The following is a 22,384-nucleotide window of genomic DNA, read 5'->3' on the forward strand; positions in this document are numbered from 1 at the left end:
GGTCTCTTGGTTTCGATGTTTCGTCGTAGCAAATAAACTTTATCCCCCTCTTTAAGCGTAGGTTCCATACTACGTTTCGTATTGTAGTACGCTGCTGTTCTGGAAGATATGAATCTTAGATCAAGAGCCAGTTGCTCTTGGAGATCTTTCAACTGTTCGACTTGTACTATCGCTGATTCGGCATTAACTTCTTGTGGTATCGGGATTTTATACGCTTGTGGATTAAACCCAAAATTAGCTCGTGCTGGTGTGATTTTCGTGGTTTCCGTTTCCGATGTATTGTATGCGAACTGTGCCATGGGTAATAGTTCTACCCAATTGTCTTGTCGATAATTTACATAGCATCTAAGATATGCTTCCATTGTCTGATTGGTCCTCTCTGTTTGACCATCTGTTTGTGGGTGGAAAGATGTCGATAGCTTTCTCTTGATACCCATAAGTGCTAATAAGGTAGTCCAGAATTTCGAGGTAAAGAGCTTGTCTCGATCCGAGATTATCTCATCTGGTACTCCGTGTATGCTTACTATGATCCTAAGGAACACATATGCTAGTTGCTCAGCATCCCATGTTTCCTTGAATGGTATCATATATGCAAATTTCGTTAGCCTGTCTACTATATTGAGTATCGCGTCGTACTCAATTCCTGTAGTAGGATCCTTTGAGAGTGGTAGTTTGACCACAAAGTCCCATGTGATGGACTTCCATGGCTGAGAAGGCATGTCTGGGGTCTGGAGCTGACCATACGGAGCATGTCGTGATGACTTGTTTCGTATGCAGGTGTCACAATTTCCAACAACTTCTTCAACTATCGTTCTCATTCGTGGGAAGTAACTGATTTCCCGTATTCTTGCAAATGTCCTTGCAATTCCTTGGTGTCCATGTGCCGGCAATCCGTGTTGTTCCGTCACAAATTCCTTGGTCATTTGACTCGGAATGTATACTTTTCCATGAAAGTATATGGTATCATTTTCTATAGTGAATCCTGGTTCTATTGTCTTACGTATGCGTGTGGCAGTAGCATCCTTGTCGTAGTGTGATTGGATCTGTTTCCTAAGGTAGTTGTCTTCCAACAGGTGTGTTGCTGCAAGCTGTGGTGCATTGTAAACCAGTGATTCGCCGTCTTTCTTGAATATAGCGTATGACTCGTACGTTTTGTTTTCTTGATATTCTGGTTTTCGGCTAAGAGCGTCGGCTCTAGCGTTTTCTGATCCTTTGACATATGAAATTCTGAAATTGTAGTTGGCCATGGTCTCCGACCATCTGACCTGTCGTCTGTTTAACTGCTTCGTTGTGGTGAAGTAAACCAAGTTCTTATGATCTGTATACACCTGTACTGTGTATTTCGATCCTTCCAAATATACTCGCCATTCTCTAAATGCATCGACTATCGCCAGCAATTCTTTGTCATATATCTCGTAATTCAACTCAGCTGGTGATAGTTTTCGGGAATAGAATGCGATTGGCTGGTATTTTCCATTCTGGCCCGGTTGGCTCAGAACTGCTCCTATAGCGAAATCCGAGGAGTCCGTCTCCACTATGATTTCTTTCTCTGGGTCAAAAGTCAATAGTATTGGCTCTTCTGCCACTGCTTGTTTGAGCGTATCGAATGACTCCTGTGCTTTGGCAGTCCATTCGAAGCTTCCTTGATCTTTTCTGGTTAACGTGGTCAAGGGTGTAGTAATCCCTGAATAACCCTTGATAAATCTTCTGTAGAAGTTGACGAACCCTAGAAAGGATTGTACTTCCTTGATTGTGGTTGGCTGCTTCCATTCGAGCACTGCCTTAACCTTGTCTTTGCTCATCTTGAGCCCTTGGCTTGATACGGTGAATCCCAAGAATTCTGTCTCTGTGACATGGAATTCGCATTTGCTTGGTTTGCACAGCAAGTCTGCCTTGGATAGGCTTTCGAGGATGTTGCTAACGTCCTTAATGTGTTGAACCTTGTTGTTTGAATATACTAGGATGTCGTCCAAGTAGCATATACAGCAAGTATCCAAGTATTGTGACAACACATTGTTCATAAGCCTCATGAAAGTAGCTGGTGCGTTGGTTAGCCCGAACGGCATAACTTGGTACTCGTATAGCCCGTATCTTGTTTTGAAAGCGGTCTTCCATTCTTCGCCTTCCTTCATTCTGATCAAGTGGTAACCATTACGTAGGTCCATCTTGGTAAATATCGTAGCTCCGCCTAACCGATCTCTTAATTCCGTAGCTAATGGAAGTGGATATCGATCCTTCTTAGTGAGTGTGTTAAGCTTTCTATAGTCTACAACTAGTCTATCGGGTCCATCCTTCTTGGGTACCCACATAGTTGGACTGGCCACTTGGGACGCGGATTCCCTGATCCATCCCTTGGCTAAATTGTCGTCGATGTATTCTCTGAGCCTTTTTAACTCATCGGCTGACATTGAATAAATTGGGGTGTGCACAGGCATCTTGCCTTCCTCCAATATTATCTCATGATCCCATGGCTTGTGTTCCGGTAAAGCCTCATGGATCCCTGGTTCTTTGAAAACATGTTCATATTTCTTGTACTGTTCTGGTATCGTAGGCCTTTCTTTTGCCTCGATTGCGATTTCGTGCCGTGTCGTTGGCTTCTGCATTTGTAGAGGAGGTGTACTGGCCTTCGCTCTTAATGGAGGACCCTGGACTGGGTGTCCTACGTCGCCGGTGTTGTTCGCGTTCAACTCTCCTTGGCGCGTGTTACGTCTCGCGGACGCCTCTAGCGTGTCCCTGTGACCGCTTTTGCACTGATCAAATGTCACAACTCCTTGTGCCCAATCTATTTTCGGATTATGTGCCTTTAACCATGGCATTCCTAAGATGATCTGTTGTTGGCCCAATGGCACAACGTCAAGCTGTATAACCTCTGTATGTTGGGTTATGCCCATTCGTATTGGGATTGTCTCCTGCGAAATCTTTCCGTCAGACCCTGCTAGCTGTCCATCAACTAACTGCAATCGATAGGGGTGTTGTTTCGTTTGAAGTGGTATTCCCAAGTACTTTACAGCTTCCGGTGCAATAAAATTTCCTGTAGCCCCTGAATCTATCATGGCTGATTGTATGTGTCCATTTATCTGAACCTTGCAGTATATCTGTCCTGCCTGTCCCGTAGCATTTAACTGCTGGGTAACTTTGCGAACTTCTTGCGAAGTTATATTGGGAGTTAAATCCTCGCATGTTACATTATTCTGATGGTTCTTCGTCTTTCTCTTCTTAGGGAACCATCCGGTTGCTTCTTTATCTGATCGATGGATTCCGCAGAATTCATCATAGCAAGCTGTCCAGCTCATCGTGGCGTGGTCTGCTTCTGCCTCGTCCTGATGACTTTCTTCTGTCACAGAGGGTGTTGGGGTTCTGTAATACTCTTGCTCCCATAAGTCTATTGCATTCATGCCCTCTTGATTTCGTGGTAATTCCTTTAGTAATTGCTGGAATTCCTCAACGGTGAAAGTCTCAGTATTTTCGGATTTAGTTGGATTTTCTGGGATTGTAAAGGTAGCGTTAAGTTGGCCTTTGCCGAACTTAGGTTTGAAGTTGCCCCTTTTTCCTCCTGTCTTCTTGCTTCGGCAGTCTGCTGCTCGGTGCCCTGCTTTTCCACATTCAAAGCATAAGTTGTTTTCTCGTCTTCGTCTCTTTTCCGAGTCATCGTTCCCGTTTGTGTAGTGCGTGGCGTCTAGTTCCATGGGGTCTCCGTATCTCTGTGGATTGTAACGTGGTCTACCCTCATTTTTGCGGTAACGCCCTTGCTTCTGATTTCCTTGGGGTTTGTATGATCTCTGGCTTTGTCGATATCTGTAGAGACGATCATCTGATTCGATGGAGTCCTGAATTAGATCGTTCAGATCTGTACTCTCGGCAGATCTTTCTAATTCCAGTCTGACTTCTGGTTTGAGTCCCTTACGATAGTGACTCATGATAGCGATTTCGTCCCACTTGGTTGTTCCAGCATATCTTCGAAATTCCGTAGCATATTTCAATGCTGATCCTGTCTGCTTGAGGTTGAAGATCTTATCTTCCGCTACCTCTAACTCGTTGGAATTTCCGAAGATTCTACGAATCTCTGTCTTAAATCCTTCAAAACTATTGAAGATTGTTCGGGTGGGTTGCATGCGATCCTTATCGTCATGCTCGAAATAGTCGCGCAAATATGGTTGAATCCATTTGGTTGCTTCACCTCGGAGGTATGATGCAGCCCATATGCTCTTGGATTCCTTGGTAGTGAACTTGTCCTCATTGAATCGGAAGTAGATCTCAAGTTGTAAGAGGAAAGTATCGAGCTCTTGTCGACTACCTTGGTACTTGTCTGGTAAGGCGATCTTAAGTGTTTCGTTGATAGTGATCTCCTTTGGGGCATCGGTCATCTCGATGTCGTTGGTATCTCCGGTAGACTGACCTGTGGCGGTAGCTCTGGATGCCATATTAGCGGTTGGTTATCGAATCGGTACTTGAAGCAGAAAGGGTGCTCAAAGTGTTACGGGAGCTGCCTCTAGGGTCACGTGGAAGTGTCTAGAGATCTCTCGAGGTGGTTTAGACTAGACTTCAAGTAGGAATTCGATAAGGTTGTAACTGGTTGCAATTCTCGTAACTATAGTAATGAAACTAATGATTGTTGTCTTGAGCACGAAGCTCTACATTATAATGAAACCCCTTCCCTTATATAGATCTTCGTCTCACTTGGACAGCTGGGACAGCCGGTCGCTCCTGGAGCGCTGTCGTTCCTGAGCTGTCCATCACGGGACACTAATCCCGTGACTCTTGGTGTCCTAGCTTATTCTTTTGTCCTGGGGCCAACCCCCTGGGATCTTACTAATATAACTTCGCGAAAAGTTTGCAAAGTTATGCTCGGTGTTTCCTAGGACCTATTGTCCTAGGAACTGTATCCTAAGATTCTAGGATATCCTATGACTAATACTATATACATGCCTGAGGCTTTCCTTGGGTGCCTAGTGTCCCCCGGTATACTGCAGCTGAATCACTGAGGCCTATAATACCATTATAGCCTATACGTTGGTGATTCTACAGCCTGTTACTAATCCATCGTAACACCCCCATCATATAAAGATTTAAGAAATAAAATTAAAATTAAAATTGAAATTTTATATAGTTATCTCAAAAATAAGAAGAAAAAATAAGAAAAAAAGCTGCTATGAATTCATAGTCTGAAAAATTCTTCTTCTCCGATGGCTAGTATATATATATATATAAATAAAAAAAATAAAAAATAGAATATCCCTTTTATATGTATCGTACGCTTTGGGAAATAGTTGGGCCTGTGTGTGTGTGATGATGATGTGATGGATGATGTGGTGGTGATGTGGTGATAATGTTTGGTGGTTATTTTGTTGGTTATTATATTTGAATGACGGATATCAACATGTGATATTGTGTATTCTCAAACGCTCAATCCTGGTACATACATATATACATACATACATACGCATGCACGCATAACGGACTTGGGTCTCCGCCCGTGGGGAAAAGGATTGTGGTTGTGGTTGTGGTTGTGGTTGTGGCGTCCAATTAGATAGATAGATAGATGGATGGATGGATGTATGTATGGGAGCCGATATCGCTGTAATTGCTGTGGTCGCTGTAATCTAGAAGCTTTCTGCTTTATAATTTCGAGGTGGTTCTAGATGTGTATATGGGTGTGTGAGTGAGTGGATGGATGGATGGATTATTAAGATTGAGGGGATGGAGGGGTCTGGAACTTGGATGGGGGGAGGGGAGAGGGGGAGAGGGGGGTGAATGATTCTGGGTTGGAGGTTGGGAGGAGTGGTTATTGTGTAGTTAGGTAGGGAATGAGGGGGAGGGGTAGGGGGGGGGGGGGGGGGCGGTTCAGAGGGATGTAGAGGGGTAGGGATTTATTGTATTGTGTTGGTGTATGTAGGTATATAACTATTTATCTACCCATTTATCTACCTATTTATTTATCTGTCTATCTATATTGAAATCCCATAAACTATATACTGAATACTCCATTCTACTTTTTATATCTTACATCCCACATCCTGCATCTCCAGAAAGCAGAAGCTCGAGTATCTATCTATCATCCTTGAATTTTGGATTTTGCGCTTTGAATCGGTTGATACTTACATATCTATCTAATCAGGAACGAGGTGCATATAAGATTGTGAGTTACAATACAATTAATTGGTGAGAAGATTGGAAGGGAGTCATTCGGTCAGTCAGTCAGTCAGTCAGCCCATCTCCATCGATATCACGAGGATTCTTACGGAAGTTCGAGATACAGCATCGAGACGAAACGTACGTCTCAACGTTCGAAGTGAGGCTGAGACGGATTATCATATCGCTATTACTATCACCATGTCGTCTACCACCACCAAAACCAAAAATATACTTATCCTCGGCGCTGGGATTTCAGGTCTACAAACTGCGCTTTCGCTGCTTACCTCCTCCGGATATAATGAAAATAATCAACCCCCCCAATACAAAATCACACTCCTAGCGAAATACCTCCCCGGTGACAAGAATGAACATTATTGTTCCCCATGGGCAGGAGCAGATTGGCGAAGCCATGCTTCGAAGCCTTCTCTTGCAGCGGGTGGCGAGGAAGTAGATACAGATAAAGATAGGAGACTCAGAAAATGGGAAGGAAAAACTTATCGAGCGTGGAAGAGTTCGATTGGAGAGGATGGGAAAGAAGGAGAAGGAAAAGGAAAGGAGATGGGAATGGCGATTACGCCTTCGATTTATTATCTAGGGTCTACGTACCACGGTGCGGAAATCGACGAGAGTGGCGTGTGGTTTGAGGATGTGGTGGGGGGGTATAGAGAATTGGATGTTTTGGAGCCGGAAAATAAGTTGGAGGGGATCCTGGGGGTGGGAGTCAGGAAAGCGGTGCACTTCGAAACGGTGTGTGTGGATGTAGATGTTTATTTGGGGTATTTGGTTCGCAGGGTAGAGGAGCTGGGGGGGAGGATTATACGTGGAGAAATCGGGACGGGGGAGGGATTAGAAGGTGTGGTGCGTGGGTGTAGGGATGTGCTTGGGGGTGAGGGGTTGGATGTGTTGGTTAATTGTGCGGGACTTTCTGCGGCGAAGTTTGTGGAGGAGAAGGAGGCGGAAAAGTTGTTTCCGATTAGGGGGCAGGTCTTACTGGTTAAGGGGGAAGCGAAGATTTGTAAGACTTTCGTGGGCGATTTGGGGGAGAAGGGCGATGAGTTGCTCTATGTGATTCCGAGACCGGGGAGTGGGAAGAGTGTGGTTGGGGGGGTTAAGGAGGTTGGTTGATTTCTTGAATTTTTTTTCTTCCTTTCTTTTTTTGGGGGGGGGGGGGGGGGGGGGGGTGAAGGGGTGGAAAGTTGGTTCCTGGTATATTTACGGGAAACGGGAGAGGGAGAGGGAGGGGAAGAGGGGGTGGGGATGGATGTCTTCCTTTCGGGAGGAGGAAAAAGAGAATCATATGCTAACAACATCTAACCCCCCAGGCAAACACCTGGAACTCCAACCCAGACTACGAATTATCCCAAAGAATCATCCACCGATTAAAAGATATAGGATGGGCGGAAGGTTTGGTGAATTCAAACGGGGAGATAGAGGTGCTAGATACGTATGTGGGATTCCGACCGGGGAGGAAAGGTGGTGCGAGAGTTGAGATTGAGGGGATGGACGTGGAAGAAAATAGTGGGGGAGAGGGAGGAAAAGCAAAAAAAATCGAGGGTGTCTATGTTGTTCATAATTACGGCCATGCGAGTGGAGGGTATCAAAGTAGTATTGGGTGTGCGGAGGAAGTGGTTGAGTTGATTCGGGGCTTGGAATGATGTGATTATTCTATTTTGCTGGGAGGGGAGAGGAGAGGAGAGGAGAGTCGAAATTTTTGTCAGGGAGATTGTGTATATGGATGTGAGAATGATAAAAGGATACGGAGATGGAACTCGAGATTGGGATACGGAGATTCGTTTGGCGATTCCATCTGTAGGTATGAGAATCGATCGCTAGGGGTTAACGAGGTTAGGGTGTAGTATCATGTATTATGTATTATGATAGTGAAAATCTCTTTGTGTATTCTGTATCTTCTGAATTGATATTGGATATTAATTCGCCAATTCTATTCCACGGTGTACAACTTCAAAAATCAAAATATGAGGTGAGTATAGATGCGGAGTTAGATAGTTAAGAATTACTCTGTTTTGAAATTGAAAAATATAGATTAGAGGATACCTCTGTATTGCATTTTAGATCCGATGCTTACTTTCAAACAAATCAAAACTCCAAAAAAGGTATTGGATAAAACTCACTTAAATTTAGAGATTTTTTTTTGAAAAAATAATAATAATAAACTAAGATTCATCATGAAATGTACGTATAAAATATCCCTACTCGACATTAAAACAAAACCAAAATCAAAACCAAAATGACAAGAGCGCATATCTGTGTTCTATTAAATGACAACTCGTTGTACAGCAAGAACAAACTCCAATTAGATAAAGCAAATCTATAAACCGAGAGACACTAACTAACAAAGAGAAACAAACCCGACCCAAGACGCCCACTACCAAGGACTTCACAATTCCGAGCCCAAACCCCCGTCATGTGGAGGTATTCCCACGATGCTTTCCAGAATCCTTCTAGATATAATAACACACCCGATTCCCATTTTCCAATTCTTCCTCGCGGGTTTCTTTTCCTGATTCCGACTCGTACTTAGCCCCACTCCAATTCCACTAAGCCCAACTAATCACTACCACAGTCATCCCTCCTCAATCATCCCAAATTGTTTTTTTAACAGGTGGTCTCATATTATTTCTCACCATTTCCATGTGTAGCTCGTGTTCTTTCTGTCGTCTCCTTTCTTTCTTACTTGGCTCATTCATAAAACTCATATCTGGGGCCCCGATATACGTCATATTTATATTCGTTTCCGCATGTTCCAAGACATTATGGTGCCCACCAACGTACGGGCCTCGACGGGGTGGAGGAGAGCGGCGTGGATCCGGGTATTGCCTAGCATGTGATCTAGAAGAATGGTGCGATGCATGTGACCCGCTCGTAGAGGGAGCATAGGAACCACGATATACTTCAAGAGCACCATCGCGCGGTTGTGATTGAGTGTTAGAGGGAGCATAGCCAGAAGCAAATGATCGGGGAGGAGGAGCATTGTACGATGAGTTGGAAGTTTGAGAGCGACTATAGTCAGCATTTGATCTAGGACGTCCATGTGGATGTTTAGAACGGGTGTTACTAGTTGTTGATCCGTCGTATGATGTTATACTCTGAGATTTTCCGCTATAATCTTCTCCAGTAGCTATCGAAATTAAATCAGATGGGCGATTACTATCCCGTCTGTGCCTGCCTTCGCTAGTTTTGCTTTTTACTTCCGCTTCCCACTCTGCATCCACAAGTTCTTCTTTTAGTTTTTCAACTTTATCGCGGGGGTCATCTTGGGGGTCGAGGTTCAGGTGTTTTGTCTGCTCCGACAGCTTTGCCATTTCGCGTACGGATCTGGCTGTGTGGCCTGAAGCTTCAGATCTAGGAACGCTTTTTCTAGGGTTTCTCGGCTCGTCATCATCGCTGATTAGATATACATTTCGTCCGTCCTTCCAGTCCTGCTCATACCCACTTCCTCTATTTGGTTCTGGCTTATAACGCTTCCTAGTTTCCGAATCTACTTTCACGTCAATACTGTACTTCTCACCAATGCATTGAGATGTGGGTAAAACGTACGTGGCTTAGAAGCATACGATCCTCCACCCTGCGACGCAGTATCCACTCTGCTGCTCTGTAAGGCTAATTTTGTTAATATCAACATGCCACAACAATTCTTTGTTTCGAGGAAAACATACAGCGAAGAGTTGCACCAGATGCTTGCGAAGCAATATCGTCACTTCTGTGACGGCTTTCGCCCCTGCGCGACGAGGCTGTTTTTGGTATTGTCAGCATATCACAACAATTCTCCGTTTCGAGGAAACCATACGGCGAAGAGTTGAACCAGATGCGTTTGACGCAAGTTCACTTCCACTTGCATCTCTGTTGTGGCTCTGGCTTCTACCATGCGAGGAAGATCCTGTTATTGTCAGCATTGCCACATCAAATTTTATTACCCAGCACTTCCACCGACTTACCCCCATTAGAACGAGGATATCTAGTATTCATAGAGATCGGTGGCCCTTCCCCCCTTGTACGCGGCACACGCTTAGTGCTCAAATGAGTGTCACTTCCATTACCATCCCTTCTACTACTTCTACTACTTCTACTATGATCACTACGATGACTAACACTCCTGTCATCCCTTTCACCAGCGTCACTTTCGTATCCACCCATAATATCAGAGCTTTAAGATATTAAAGTGAAATGATAGGACGAAGTATTCGAATCTTATTGATAATAAAAAATGAGACAGACAAATAGTTCTCACCAGATGGAAGATACTGAGAGCAAAATACTAGTAGGAACATTCATATCTAATAAAGCAGAGCTCAATACAAACAGCCAAGGCAAAAAACATGTAAACCATCATTATATATGATGACCGTGGACAAAACCCTGGTTCCCCTATAAACATGACGTTAGACTTACACGATGGCCAATTTTGAGGCTCTAGCCACGTTAAACACGGTCATGGTGGTTAGGGGGGTGGCAATGAAACGATGTAATTAATCCAGCAGTTGAGGCGTTTGATTTTGGTATGTGTCTGGATGGCTAAGTAGTAAAGATAGAGTTTTGGTCAATATCGTGTAAATAAATGCGGCCAATATTTGATCGACAGGTCGACCTACTCCGGTATCAATTATGCTTTAGCGCTTGCCAAAGCAAATCATTTAAATAGCAATATGATCAAGACAAATAGGACAGCTAACGAAAGGTCCGAAAATAAGGTTAAATTAAATCGGCATGTCGATCATGAAATGGGCTTGATTGAAGTCGTATTGAGCAATTGACGTCTTCACTTTGACATGTATCCAACGAAATTTGGAAGTTCCTCCTTCGGCGCTTAATGATCATTGTTGATCGGCATCTTGATTGATCCTTCTAGAACCCATTTTCACATATTCACACCAAATTCGCAATCGTTGTAGGACCATAAGTTGAGGCAGGGTATGATTTCATTTTTCTTTATCCGGTCTCATCGAATTTCGGCATCGATCATGCAGCGCCATGCTTTTCCCTTGTGTATCATAAGTGAGACCTATCCCGTGCCGCAGAAAAAAATAACCCGTAGAAACAAACATCCATCCCAAGCCATTTAAACCTCAGCGATTTCTCTCAATCTGCGGAGAGTCGATCTCATAGCAGCGGCGGCGGGGGTTCTGTTGTCGAGTATGTTAGTAAGTTGGAATCATTTATTTCGAATCGTGGGCTCATACGTGACGGTGTAAGCTCCTCCAGCAACGGTCTTCTTGCATGATTTGCAATCCCAGATACCAACGGAGTGTCTCTTGACGGAAGTCTTTCCACAGAAGGTGCAGACGTATCTTGCGTGTTGAGTGATTTCCATCTTCTTGACTTGCTTTCTGAGGGATGCACCGTATCTATTTGGGGGGGAAAGCAATTAGCCAGCTGTTTGTTGGTTTGTTTCATTTGTGTTTTGACTCCATCTGCTGCCAGCACTGGTTTGTTGATTCTCCTCCATTATTGAAAATTTCTCGATCCTCATTGCAACTCAACAACGTGTTGAAAAGCCGCAAATTCTTCCTTCTGATGATATTTGGGTGTGTAGAGATTGTAGAGCTGGAATAATCGCATACCTGGTACCGTATTTACCGGTGACTCCGACCTTCTTGGTTCTCTTTGTCATCTTGGCGGTATTTTGCGTTGATGAACGGTGATGAAGAAATTGAAGATTTGTCGCAGTGTACTTGATGGGAATTATTTTGGTCAAATTCGTCGTGGGCTTCGGTTAATAGCCCCATCACGCTAGTCCGCAATGGAAACTCTCAGAATGATGCCAGTCACATGATCTTTACACTTCTATTTCCATTTCCACATTCTGTAAAATCTTACATACGAAGTCTTGTAGAGATCATAATGGAACACGTGCATATAAGGATTTACAGTTCTTACGTTCTCATGTTTACGATACTTATTCTATATAATATCTACGTTCTACCCATTTTGAGCGTTTCCTACTACGAACTGATATGCTCTCTATCTACAAATGGAAGAATTTCAACAGCAAAGCCTGGTTAAACCTCGGCAAAAATGATATCCGCCTACATACCTACGTAGGTAGAATCAACTCAATCTTGGGTCTGGAAACAGGATATTGTTGATGTGGTAGTAAACATTGTACTTGTATAGACTAAGAGTGTTCATTCCATTGACCGTCTCGTTCAAATACATGTTATAATCGAGTAATATCTCACTGTTCTCTTGTGTTCTACATCTTATATATACAAACAATGTCGTCAGGAGAAAGAGAGTATGAATTGGTCATCTTTGGAGCCACAGGATACACAGGAAAACTTACTGCGGAACATGTTGCCACACATTTACCTACAGATCTTCGTTGGGCTTTAGCAGGCCGTTCTGGCAGTAAATTGGAAGCTGTTGCAGCCGAGTGCAAGTCTCTAAATCCAGATAGAGTACAACCAGGTGTGTGAGATTCCTAATTACGATTCCAACAGTTTGTGTACCTACCAACCCCCCTTGATATCACGTGCGATACATGATAGGTGTTCCAAAGGTATCATCTTTCTCGTTATTAACTAACACCTCACTCATTATAGCTATTGAAATCTGTAACTTAGATGACGCGGAGCTGAGTGCATTGGCTAAAAAGGCAAAGGTCGTTTTGGCCACAGTTGGTCCTTATGCTCTTCACGGCGAACGTTGCTTCAAAGCATGTGCCGAAAATGGTACACATTATTTCGACGTCACAGGAGAAGTACCATGGGTAGCTGAGATGATCAAGAAATACGAAGGCACCGCTAAAGCTAGTGGTGCAGTTCTCATTCCTCAATGTGGTATCGAGTCTGCTCTTTCTGATTTGATTACTCGATGTGCTGTTGATGCTGTCCGGGAAAAGCTATCTGCACCTACTGGTGAAGTTATCGTATCTTTACACGAGATTAAGTAAGCAAGCTATTGCACTTAACCTGGACAACCAATGGACTAATATCTTTCAGAGCCAAACCTTCCGGGGGAACCTTAGCAACAGTTTTCACACTCTTGGAAGTATTCAGCCTTAAGCAACTCAAAGACGCATTTACTCCATACGCTCTTTCTCCGATACCTGGACCGAAAGTTCGCCCATCTAAATCTCTCATCACCAAACTTACCGGAATCAAAGTCGTACCGGATTTAGGAATTCTTACCACTTCTCTTGCAGGGTCAACCAATTTAGCCATCATGCATCGAAGTTGGGGATTGTCTAGTGAGAAGCGATTTTATGGTCCTAATTTCAAGGTCGAGGAATACATGAAAGCAAGAAATTATCTCACTGGTATTGCGATACATTTTGGTCTCATTCTTGGTGGTCTATTCTTAGCAATCCCATTCTTCAGACATACGGCCAGGAAGTATGTTTATCAACCAGGAGACGGAGCCGCGAAAGAGGAAACCAAGTCTGATCGAGTCGAGCTCCGCGCTATTGCTAAACCCGACAATGAGCAAGCAAATCCTCCAAGAATCTTTTGTCGGGAATACTATGAAGGTTCGATCTATGGATGTAAGTGAAATTATATATTCCGGGATGTTTTCGGGTAACTGATATGATGTAGTGACTGGTATATTGATTGCCCAGGGTGCAATTTCATTACTTCGAGATGATCACAAATTGTCAGGTGGCATCTATACTCCATCCATGTTGGGCGAAAAATACATCAATCGACTTGAATCCGCCAATGTCAAATTTGAGACGAAGGTATTTGAGAATTGATTTGAATGCAAAGTTTTGAAACTGGTAAATGTATAAGAATTGTAGCTCGGTGTAACAACTGGGCGAAGCAACAAAGCGAGGGAAGCAAATTGTAAAAAAAAATATTATCATGTACTTCCATAACAGGAATCATTGATTTTGAAAGATGCATCTATGTGTCGACATTGTGGATTATTATGAAATAGAGTTCGGTGTATCTTAGATCATACTAGTGTATGCTTTTGAGGAGTTTGTTGATGTTGAGTATACTCTCTTTCATTCTCTTCATGGTGGGTTTTTGTCAATTTCATCTATAGTTTCAATAGTATCATCAATGAATGTTTGAAACCCCTTTGTAGCGGTATCACCGTAACCAGCGAGAAGCACCCTGTAATGTTGCTAGTAAAAGAGCGGGCAAACTAGACAAGTGTTTATTAGTTACGAATTTTCAAGCGAGCAGAATAAATGAATTGAATTCATTGATTCATGAGTGGCCGCAGCTCATACAACTTGGTATATCAAATTTTGCCCTATCATAAGTGCTCGAATCAGGCCATACCGGAAAATTATCGCAATTAGGAGGAGCAGCTGTCGTTGTACTACCATAAATGCCCGCAAGGCGGATTCGTGAGGCTTTTTAGGCAAGGGACTCGATAGTTCGGATTATTAGTCGGCTTGAACGCAAACATAGCTTTTCAAGCCATCCATAGTTTTTACTTTGATGTGATATTCAAATAGGGATTGTATGTTGAATGATCTCAAGGCGGATCCAATATAATTGCTCGACTGTTAGAAATCATTTCTAGAAGGTGAATCTGTGACGAACCGCATAATTCACATCTCAATACTTTCATCCGTGTTGTGCTAGAGTATTTCGCACCATCCACTCTCCCGCCTACATAATAAACTTCTTTAAGGTAGTAACGAGAGCCTAGGCTTTTGTCCTGATAGTTACATGATTTCAACCAAGAACAAGAAAAATAACGCACCAGAAAATCCAACCTCAATGATATAAATAAAGGGATACATAAGATGAAGAAAAAAGAAAAGGAACATGGAAAAGTATCCTTCTGTTTCTGAATAGTTTGTCCCATTGGACTGGAGTTTCCCCCTATATAAAAACAAATGAAATGTGATAGCTCCTTTCTTCTTTCTTCTTAAGAAATACAAATGGACCAAAGTTCCCACTACCACCAGAGTCTCCATTTAAGAACTAGACGTAATAAATGAGAAACAACCCCACCAGTTCCAATGATTGCCCCAGCATGATGGCATGAATCCGCCACCATGCTACACCCATAATTCCCCACAGAACCGCAAGCCTTCATTATAACCAAGCATACAATCATTAACTCTTTTCCCCTCTGATGCCGATAGACCCTCTATACTCCATACTAAACTATGTATTCTGCTAATCAATAGCCCCACCAATAACATCCAGGGAAAAATGACGAAAAGATAGATTTCCACCGGAGAAACAAACTCGATCCAGAAAAAAACTGATAAGCCAAAGGCGAGAATGACCATAGGAGCGTGCAATTTCTCATGTTTTCCAATATCGTAAATCCATGCTATCAAGCCAATTGATATGCAGACGAAAATGGCAGTAGGAAGCTCTGATACCGGGCCGAGGCTGGAGGATAGAAACTCGAGTATTGTATCGTTTGCGAGGGGGTGGGAGAGACTCGTTGTATCGAAGAACTACCAAAAAAGTTTAGCTTTGGGTTTTCACTGTCTACAAGAGTTCTGTGGCCTTACTTCTTCATATTGACTCACGGTACAACGAGTACTAACGATCAGCGACCCGGCCGCAATCCAGAAATCTGAAAACGTCATAATTGCAATAGAAGATGTCTTTGCGCAAAGCAACCAGACGATTTCGAAGATGTTTTCACCAGTGGTCGATAGGAAAGTTTCTTAGAAAAAATACAAATCCTTGACCTAGAAATCAGACCAGACATGAAGTGCGAAATGGTGAGTTATGTATTCACACGTTACACCTTGTCAGGTTGTGTAAACACAGAGATCATTGGCTCGCGAGTCCACTTGTAGTTCACAGGTATTCTGCCTTATGCATATGTCGTACCTGGCAATGAGCTTGGCAATACTAGCTAGCCTTGGAGTCATTGCAATTATTATTATTTTCTGAAATTCGAGAAATTGAGTGGCACCAGAACTCGGGCGCATTTAAGTCGATTTGCTCCCTTCCCATACGTTTATTTCATTATCTTTTCTTTCCATACTCAATTTGCGATATATGCGGTTCTTATCTCGGTACTAGATCTATCTTCTTGGTTTTTATTTCGAAGCTGTAAAGGGAGTAGTTGCGGGATAGTTCATGCGAGTCTGGATCTTGGGGTTGGAAGGCTGAGTGTGCTGCTGGAACTTCATTCTAGTGAAACCTCGTTCTGCCAGAACACCATTCCTTGACTCTCACTACCTCTTCGCATAAATCGTTGAGCCTCCGCCACCCCTCTCCACTGTCCAAACATACAACTACCCAGCTATCCAGAGGTCTAAACCACTGGTATTTAAACAAACAACACCCCTTGACCCACCAACTAACTCTCCTCCAACTCACCAACTCACCACTCCCAAACAACCATGCCCTCCCTCTCCAGCGAAATCCTTCCCCTCCACCACCCTCCGCCCACACCTCAACCCCTTCATCTCACCCTTGCCCACACCCTCGCCTCCCCCCTCCTCTTTCTCCTCCACCTGCAAACTTCCAAACCCCTCGTAACCCTCTCCCTCATCTACGCGCTCTCCATCTCCGGCCCCTCAAGCCCGCAATTTGACATCCTTACTCTACATCACACATCTCGCGGGTGTTTTGTCTTAGCGCGAGTTCTCCATTTTCTTCTTCTCCATCAAGCACATACTATGTATGTATAACTAACAAAACATATCACAGAATATTGTTCCTCTGGACTCTCTTCTTTTTCCAATATTTGCAGGCGAGGCATTGGATTTCGCTTAGTTCTGAAAGTAGAAGATGTAGAGAATTGCGGGATGTGTGAGTTTCTTCCTCTTTCTTACATACACATCTTACCTTACCTTACCTTACCCAACCACGCGAACCACCCCTCTAACACCCAAACCCACCAGACAATTCCTCACCTGCATCCTCCTCACCATCCTCCTCGCATTTCCTCTCCTCCACCTCCTTACCTCCTTCTCCACCGCCGAAATCGCAGAAATAACACCAAAAGCCCTATCCATGATCCCCGTCGCGCTAACATTCCTAATCGTCATTTCGGAGAAAATCATGATTTGTATTGTGAGTGGTGTGATCTATGGAGTACCGGTTTTGAGACAAGGAATGCAGGGATTAAGAAGGGGTGTGTTGGGGGTGTGGGCGGAGGCTACGAGACGGTTCGGGTATGTGCCGGGTGAGAGAGGGTAGGGGAACTCGTGGCTCTGAGGAGATGAGGGGAAATAAATCTTGGCATTGTGTTTGTTGTTCAATAGGGAGTCAGGAGTCGAGCGAATTTTTATTTCAACTTATGTATTTGCTAGGCAAGGCGCCTTTATCTTTATCTTTCTACTTTTACCTACCTACCTACCTACCTACCTATATTTCCATCACATTATTAAAATACACTACAATCTCAAGTTCGAAAACTCTACGGCATTATTAGCAAAGAAGGACGCGGGGCAGAAAGATACATACAAATCTTCAGATTCCGGATTTCAATTAAATTGGCACAATAGATCGGAACAGAGTCCGTCTAGGCGCGGACTTTGTGAGGGGATAACAATTAGTATTTCGTAAATTAGCTATTCAAATGCGAGATTTTGTTTTCTTGTATTTTTGTTGTGTATGTAGTTGATGTGTTGAATATATATGTATATATATGAATGATTTTGCCTGAGGAGAATTGTGGGTATGTATTACTGATACATTTAGCTGAGACATACTAGTCTACTGGTCGAGACACTGCATATTAAAACTTGATTATAATTTTATACTTTATACTTTTACAATTTACAGACGACAACAATATTTGAGGAGCACGAGTTTAATTACTTTTCATTACTAAATAAACAGCCCATTCCATAACACAAGACAGGCATCTTTCCAATTACTATCCTATCATCTCACCCCATCTCCAAGATACATTATTCAAAGCACTCCACCTCATTACCAAGCTAGTCTTCCTATCCAACTCTCCGGCCATCTCCTAACCCCCCACTTCCTCGCCTCATCCAGCAGCAAAATACCCACTCCAAACGCCGCGGGCAAAAAGAAATGTTCCACCGGAACCTGGCTCGTGTCCAGCACACTTTGCAACTGCGGAATATAGAGCCAGAAAATCGCCATTACCAATGCGAACAGAATAGCCGGGAAAATATACAGATTTTGAGTTTCCTTGTTGAAAGCTGGAGGATGCTGGAAAATACTGAGACGACGGGTGCGTAGAGCCATGAGGTTGAACCATTGCCTGTGAATGTGTTAGTGCGTGATATGAGGAATGGAAAATGAAGACAATGAAAGAGGAGAGAGAAAACATACATAACAACCAAATTAACAAAATAGATACTCGACGCCTCGGCCAATCTCGCGCTCGCGTAATCCGGGTCGATTCCCTCCGGCAAACTTCCATATTTAAACCACAGATCGGTAAATGGAATTCCACTCCGCTGTAAATACCAATACGACATTGCGAACGAAGATGCCGTTTCGATAACACCAATGAATCCATACGCTTGAAGAATAAGTTGCCAATCGACTAATCTGTCTGTTTTGGTATTTCGCGGTTTGCGGAGAAGAACATCGGCTTCAGGGGCTTCATAAGCGAGGACAGTAGCCGCGGCGCAATCGGTGAAACAACTTTGGTGAATTGTTAGTCGATGCTTGTTTCCACAGAGTACATACGAGCTGTAATGAAAAAAAGGATATACGTACCAGATGATAATCATCAGAAACGAAGACAATATCTGCGGCAAACCAAACGCCACATTCGTCATGACCGGCCAAAACTCCGAAAATGATCCCGCAGGCAATAGATACGCAATTGTCTTTTTCAAATTATCAAAGACCACTCTTCCGTATTGGACCGCCTCGACAACAGCACTAAAAGACTCGAGAAGAACCATATCTGCAGCTTCAATCGCTATATCCGAACCGCTGCCAAGAGCAATTCCAATATCAGCAGCCTTGAGAGAAGGGGCATCGTTAACGCCGTCACCAGTCATTGCAACGATCTCATCACGTTTTTGAAATTCGCGGACAATTCGTAGTTTTTGTTCGGGTGTTGTACGGGCAAAAACGATTTCATCGTATTTGCATAATTGATCCCATTGGCTGTCATTGAGAGTGATCATCTCTGGTCCGCTTAAAACGATGGACGTTACATGCGGAGTGATTGCAATGTCTTTGCTTTCATTTTCGGACTGAGAAGCTGATTCGGAAACGAGTTTGTTTCGTGATAGGGAAGAGACATCTTTTACCATATTCGGGAAATTGGTGATGATTCCACATTCTGTGGCAATTGCCTGGGCAGTTAGAGCAAAATCTCCAGTAACCTTTCATTTTGTCAGCATATCTCATGGAACCAGATGAACACGTAACTCCTACCATAAAGAATCTGATTCCAGCTCGTCTCAAAGTAGACACGACGGAGGGTATTTCATCACGAGGAGGATCCACAATACCGACAAGGCCTACTAATGTAAGACCGGATCGTGCATGGGATGATATCTCTTTTTCAAAGCGACTCGAATCTGGAGTTATCTTTAACTCGTCTTTCTTAACAATCTTTCGTGCCAGTAAAATGACACGCCTGCCTTCTGCTGACCAGCCATTCTTGATTTCTTCGATTTTCTTACGTACATCGTCGTCAAGAGCTTTCGAATTACCATCAATCGTGGTGTACGTTGAACATCTACCGATCAAGATGTCCGGTGCACCTTTGATGGTTAGTAGACTGTGGCAAACAAAGTTAGTCATAATCTCCCACTGGATGGTGGTATCTTACGTATCATCCGAGGCAAAACTTGTCGCTTCTTCGCTAGGAAGGGCGTAAGAACGACCTTCGGGCTCGGCCAGTGCTAATGTTCGTACCATGAACTTATTCTTGCTATTGAAAGCCAGTTCAAAAGTTTTTCGCCACATATTTCGAAGTTCAGAGACAGGACCGAGTGACTCGGAAAATCTTAACACAGCTTGATCAGTAGCATCACCATTGATCTTCCTTTCGGAAAGTGGTAGGTGCATTGTACTGGCATCAAACTCTCCAGAGTTGCAAAGTCCAGCAATTAATCTCATTTGGGAGATCGCTGTATTGTTTCGACCACTTGAGGCCATCTCATCTCTGGCCGATTGTGGAGTCATGCTGTGTGTTCCTATACTACATTCCGTAACAAACATTTTATTCTAATTTTATTTAGTTTCTGGACTGGTTTGATTCGAGAAAGAGACATACCTTTGTCAAAGTACCTGTCTTGTCTGAACAGATGACACTGACTGCACCTAGAGTCTCCACCGTCTTCAATGACTTGCAAAGAATTTTATTTTTACGCATGAGATTTGCAGTTATAGTAAGTGAAGCCGTCAAAGCAATAGGGAGACCTTCGGGTATAAATGCAATAGCAACAGAAACGCAATCAACAATCAGAGTTGGTACATTGATCCAATCAGGGTATGATTTTCTCAAGTACGCTGCCCTACATATAAATCAGTATTTGGAGTCCGCAAGTACCAAAAATTATGTGATAGACGTACCATATAATGATTACAAGAGCAATCATGGTTACCATGAAAGCAACAATCACAAGAACAAAGTTGAAAACCTCTCGCTCAAGAGTAGTCATACCAGTTTTTGGGGTGTTGGTAAGTTGAGCAATCCTTCCAAAGACAGTTGTATCTCCAGTAGCAACGACGATACCGATACCACTTCCGGAAATACAATGAGTTCCTTGAAGTCCGATACATCTTGTCTCCAAGTAATTTTCGTCTGTATTGTCAACCATTCCAGAAAGTGGAAGCGATTCGCCTAAATTACCAATTAGTATCAGGAAGCGCGCAAGCATTTGGGGAAAATACCGGTCAGAATGGAACGATCAAACTTTGCATCCGAGGACATTTCAATGAATCGTACATCGGCAGGAAGCTTATTACCAGCTTTTATGTAAAGAACATCTCCGGGAACAATGTCGCTAGCAATAACAGTGACGCGAGCTCCATCTCTCAATAACAAACAATTGTCAGGTAACATAGTAGTAATTGAAGCCATGACTCTGGATGAAGACCAATCTTGCCAAGCATTGAAGGCTGCTTGTATAAAAAAGACGGCTAGGAGAACGATAGCAAGTGCTAAGTTTGCTTGTGAGGGCGGGTCTCCGAGAGGTTTCCAAGAGACAAACACGAGAATAGCGCCGACTAGGAGAATAGATCCAAATCCTTTGAAGAAGTAACCGAACCAGGTTTGAAAGAGATGATTTGGAGGATGAGATGGTGAATTCTTTCCATATTGTGATAGTCTTCGGTTTACTTGTTCTTTCGAAAGACCTTGGGATGTGGATGTCGATAGGCGTTTAAGAACTTCGTCCGGTGTAATTAAATGCCAATCTAGATCAGCAAGTGCTTAAGAGATGTCAGTATCGTGATATAAACTCAAGTATGGAAACACAAACCCTTCGCTGCCGACTTTTTAGCGAGTTGTACTTCCGCGGCATTCTTTTCTTGGGATCCTGCAATTTGGAACGAGACCGTTCTGTATTGAATAGGAAGTGCCGATGATAACTCAATAGATGAGCGCCTGTGAGGTCGAATACTTAAACTATCATGATCGGCTGAGACTCTAGAATTACTGCGCTCTAGGGGTGACGAGACTTTGACTCCAGATTCCACATCAGCGTAATGAATACGGCGATGGAATTGTTCTTTCTCTCCATCTTCTATCATCTTCACGAATTGGCCACACCAAAGTGGTTCTATGTGCTAAAAGTCGTTTTTTGCGTGGATAATCGATGAGAAGTTGAGAAAGAGAAAAGCGACTTGATTGAGTGACGTTGAGCGCATACAATAGGATAATCTCTCTCGATATCTAAGATTTTAAGAGAATCATGAATTCATATTCTTATACATCAGTCAAAGGGATCAATATATGCATATGGGAAAATCCCAAAGACCCCATTTCATCTCATCTCATCCCATCCTCTACTTTCATTTCGAGAGGGCTGAGACAGCTAAGCTAGAAAGATACTCGAAACTAGACCTCGTGAATGCATCCAAAATAGGAACTATCCCCTATCACATTTGCATCCCGTCTTTTGATAGAAACTTGCTATGCGTCATGGATAAACCACATCGCGATAAATCGCTCATACTAACACCCCACAGAAGAACAAATTGAACACTTTCATAGAAAACAAAAAAGCGGCTGATACCCATATGATCCATCGAAGTATGGAGACCGAAGAACTGGCACGAAACCTGATTGGAATTTCCAATTATCCCGCTGTTTGTCGCATTACATTATGAATATTACAATTTGCACTTGCTAATGTGAAGTTCCCAGTTTCCCCATACCTCAGCGAGCGACTCAGCCACTCGAC

The 22,384-nt window shown here is 43.2% G+C and overlaps 7 protein-coding genes across 7 annotated transcripts; 3 read left to right on the forward strand and 4 right to left on the reverse strand.

The window, feature by feature from the left end:
* The first annotated feature begins 5,952 nt into the window (after positions 1 to 5,952).
* Bcdao3 lies at positions 5,953 to 7,993 on the forward strand. Its single transcript, XM_024696630.1, has 2 exons — positions 5,953 to 7,248; positions 7,455 to 7,993. The coding sequence occupies exons 1-2, from the start codon at positions 6,331 to 6,333 to the stop codon at positions 7,785 to 7,787; spliced, it is 1,251 nt and encodes a 416-aa protein (XP_024552443.1). The 5' UTR covers positions 5,953 to 6,330; the 3' UTR covers positions 7,788 to 7,993.
* A 388-nt stretch (positions 7,994 to 8,381) lies between these two features.
* Positions 8,382 to 10,336, reverse strand: BCIN_13g00820 (hypothetical protein). Its single transcript, XM_001557106.2, has 5 exons — positions 10,089 to 10,336; positions 9,941 to 10,030; positions 9,810 to 9,884; positions 9,691 to 9,753; positions 8,382 to 9,631 (listed from the first exon to the last, which is right to left on the reverse strand). The coding sequence occupies exons 1-5, from the start codon at positions 10,285 to 10,287 to the stop codon at positions 8,727 to 8,729; spliced, it is 1,332 nt and encodes a 443-aa protein (XP_001557156.2). The 5' UTR covers positions 10,288 to 10,336; the 3' UTR covers positions 8,382 to 8,726.
* Positions 10,337 to 11,052: 716 nt separating this feature from the next.
* On the reverse strand, positions 11,053 to 11,813 carry BCIN_13g00830 (hypothetical protein). Its single transcript, XM_024696631.1, has 3 exons — positions 11,712 to 11,813; positions 11,331 to 11,495; positions 11,053 to 11,273 (listed from the first exon to the last, which is right to left on the reverse strand). The coding sequence occupies exons 1-3, from the start codon at positions 11,759 to 11,761 to the stop codon at positions 11,210 to 11,212; spliced, it is 279 nt and encodes a 92-aa protein (XP_024552444.1). The 5' UTR covers positions 11,762 to 11,813; the 3' UTR covers positions 11,053 to 11,209.
* Positions 11,814 to 12,225: 412 nt separating this feature from the next.
* Positions 12,226 to 13,975, forward strand: BCIN_13g00840 (hypothetical protein). Its single transcript, XM_001557104.2, has 4 exons — positions 12,226 to 12,558; positions 12,693 to 13,038; positions 13,092 to 13,633; positions 13,686 to 13,975. Exons 1-4 carry the CDS (start codon positions 12,366 to 12,368, stop codon positions 13,841 to 13,843), a joined length of 1,239 nt encoding a protein of 412 aa, XP_001557154.1. The 5' UTR covers positions 12,226 to 12,365; the 3' UTR covers positions 13,844 to 13,975.
* A 603-nt stretch (positions 13,976 to 14,578) lies between these two features.
* BCIN_13g00850 (hypothetical protein) lies at positions 14,579 to 15,739 on the reverse strand. The gene is made up of 2 exons (XM_024696632.1): positions 15,581 to 15,739; positions 14,579 to 15,523 (listed from the first exon to the last, which is right to left on the reverse strand). Exons 1-2 carry the CDS (start codon positions 15,656 to 15,658, stop codon positions 15,113 to 15,115), a joined length of 489 nt encoding a protein of 162 aa, XP_024552445.1. The 5' UTR covers positions 15,659 to 15,739; the 3' UTR covers positions 14,579 to 15,112.
* A 335-nt stretch (positions 15,740 to 16,074) lies between these two features.
* Positions 16,075 to 17,482, forward strand: BCIN_13g00860 (hypothetical protein). The gene is made up of 3 exons (XM_024696633.1): positions 16,075 to 16,665; positions 16,737 to 16,838; positions 16,931 to 17,482. The coding sequence occupies exons 1-3, from the start codon at positions 16,427 to 16,429 to the stop codon at positions 17,226 to 17,228; spliced, it is 639 nt and encodes a 212-aa protein (XP_024552446.1). The 5' UTR covers positions 16,075 to 16,426; the 3' UTR covers positions 17,229 to 17,482.
* A 432-nt stretch (positions 17,483 to 17,914) lies between these two features.
* Positions 17,915 to 21,795, reverse strand: BCIN_13g00870 (hypothetical protein). The gene is made up of 9 exons (XM_001557101.2): positions 21,461 to 21,795; positions 20,871 to 21,410; positions 20,550 to 20,820; positions 20,251 to 20,491; positions 19,804 to 20,201; positions 19,404 to 19,752; positions 18,732 to 19,351; positions 18,339 to 18,656; positions 17,915 to 18,267 (listed from the first exon to the last, which is right to left on the reverse strand). Exons 1-9 carry the CDS (start codon positions 21,729 to 21,731, stop codon positions 17,967 to 17,969), a joined length of 3,309 nt encoding a protein of 1,102 aa, XP_001557151.1. The 5' UTR covers positions 21,732 to 21,795; the 3' UTR covers positions 17,915 to 17,966.
* Between the last annotated feature and the right edge of the window lie 589 nt (positions 21,796 to 22,384).

The sequence above is a fragment of the Botrytis cinerea genome, chromosome 13 (genome assembly GCF_000143535.2).
Source record: "Botrytis cinerea B05.10 chromosome 13, complete sequence".
Taxonomy (NCBI): domain Eukaryota; kingdom Fungi; phylum Ascomycota; class Leotiomycetes; order Helotiales; family Sclerotiniaceae; genus Botrytis; species Botrytis cinerea.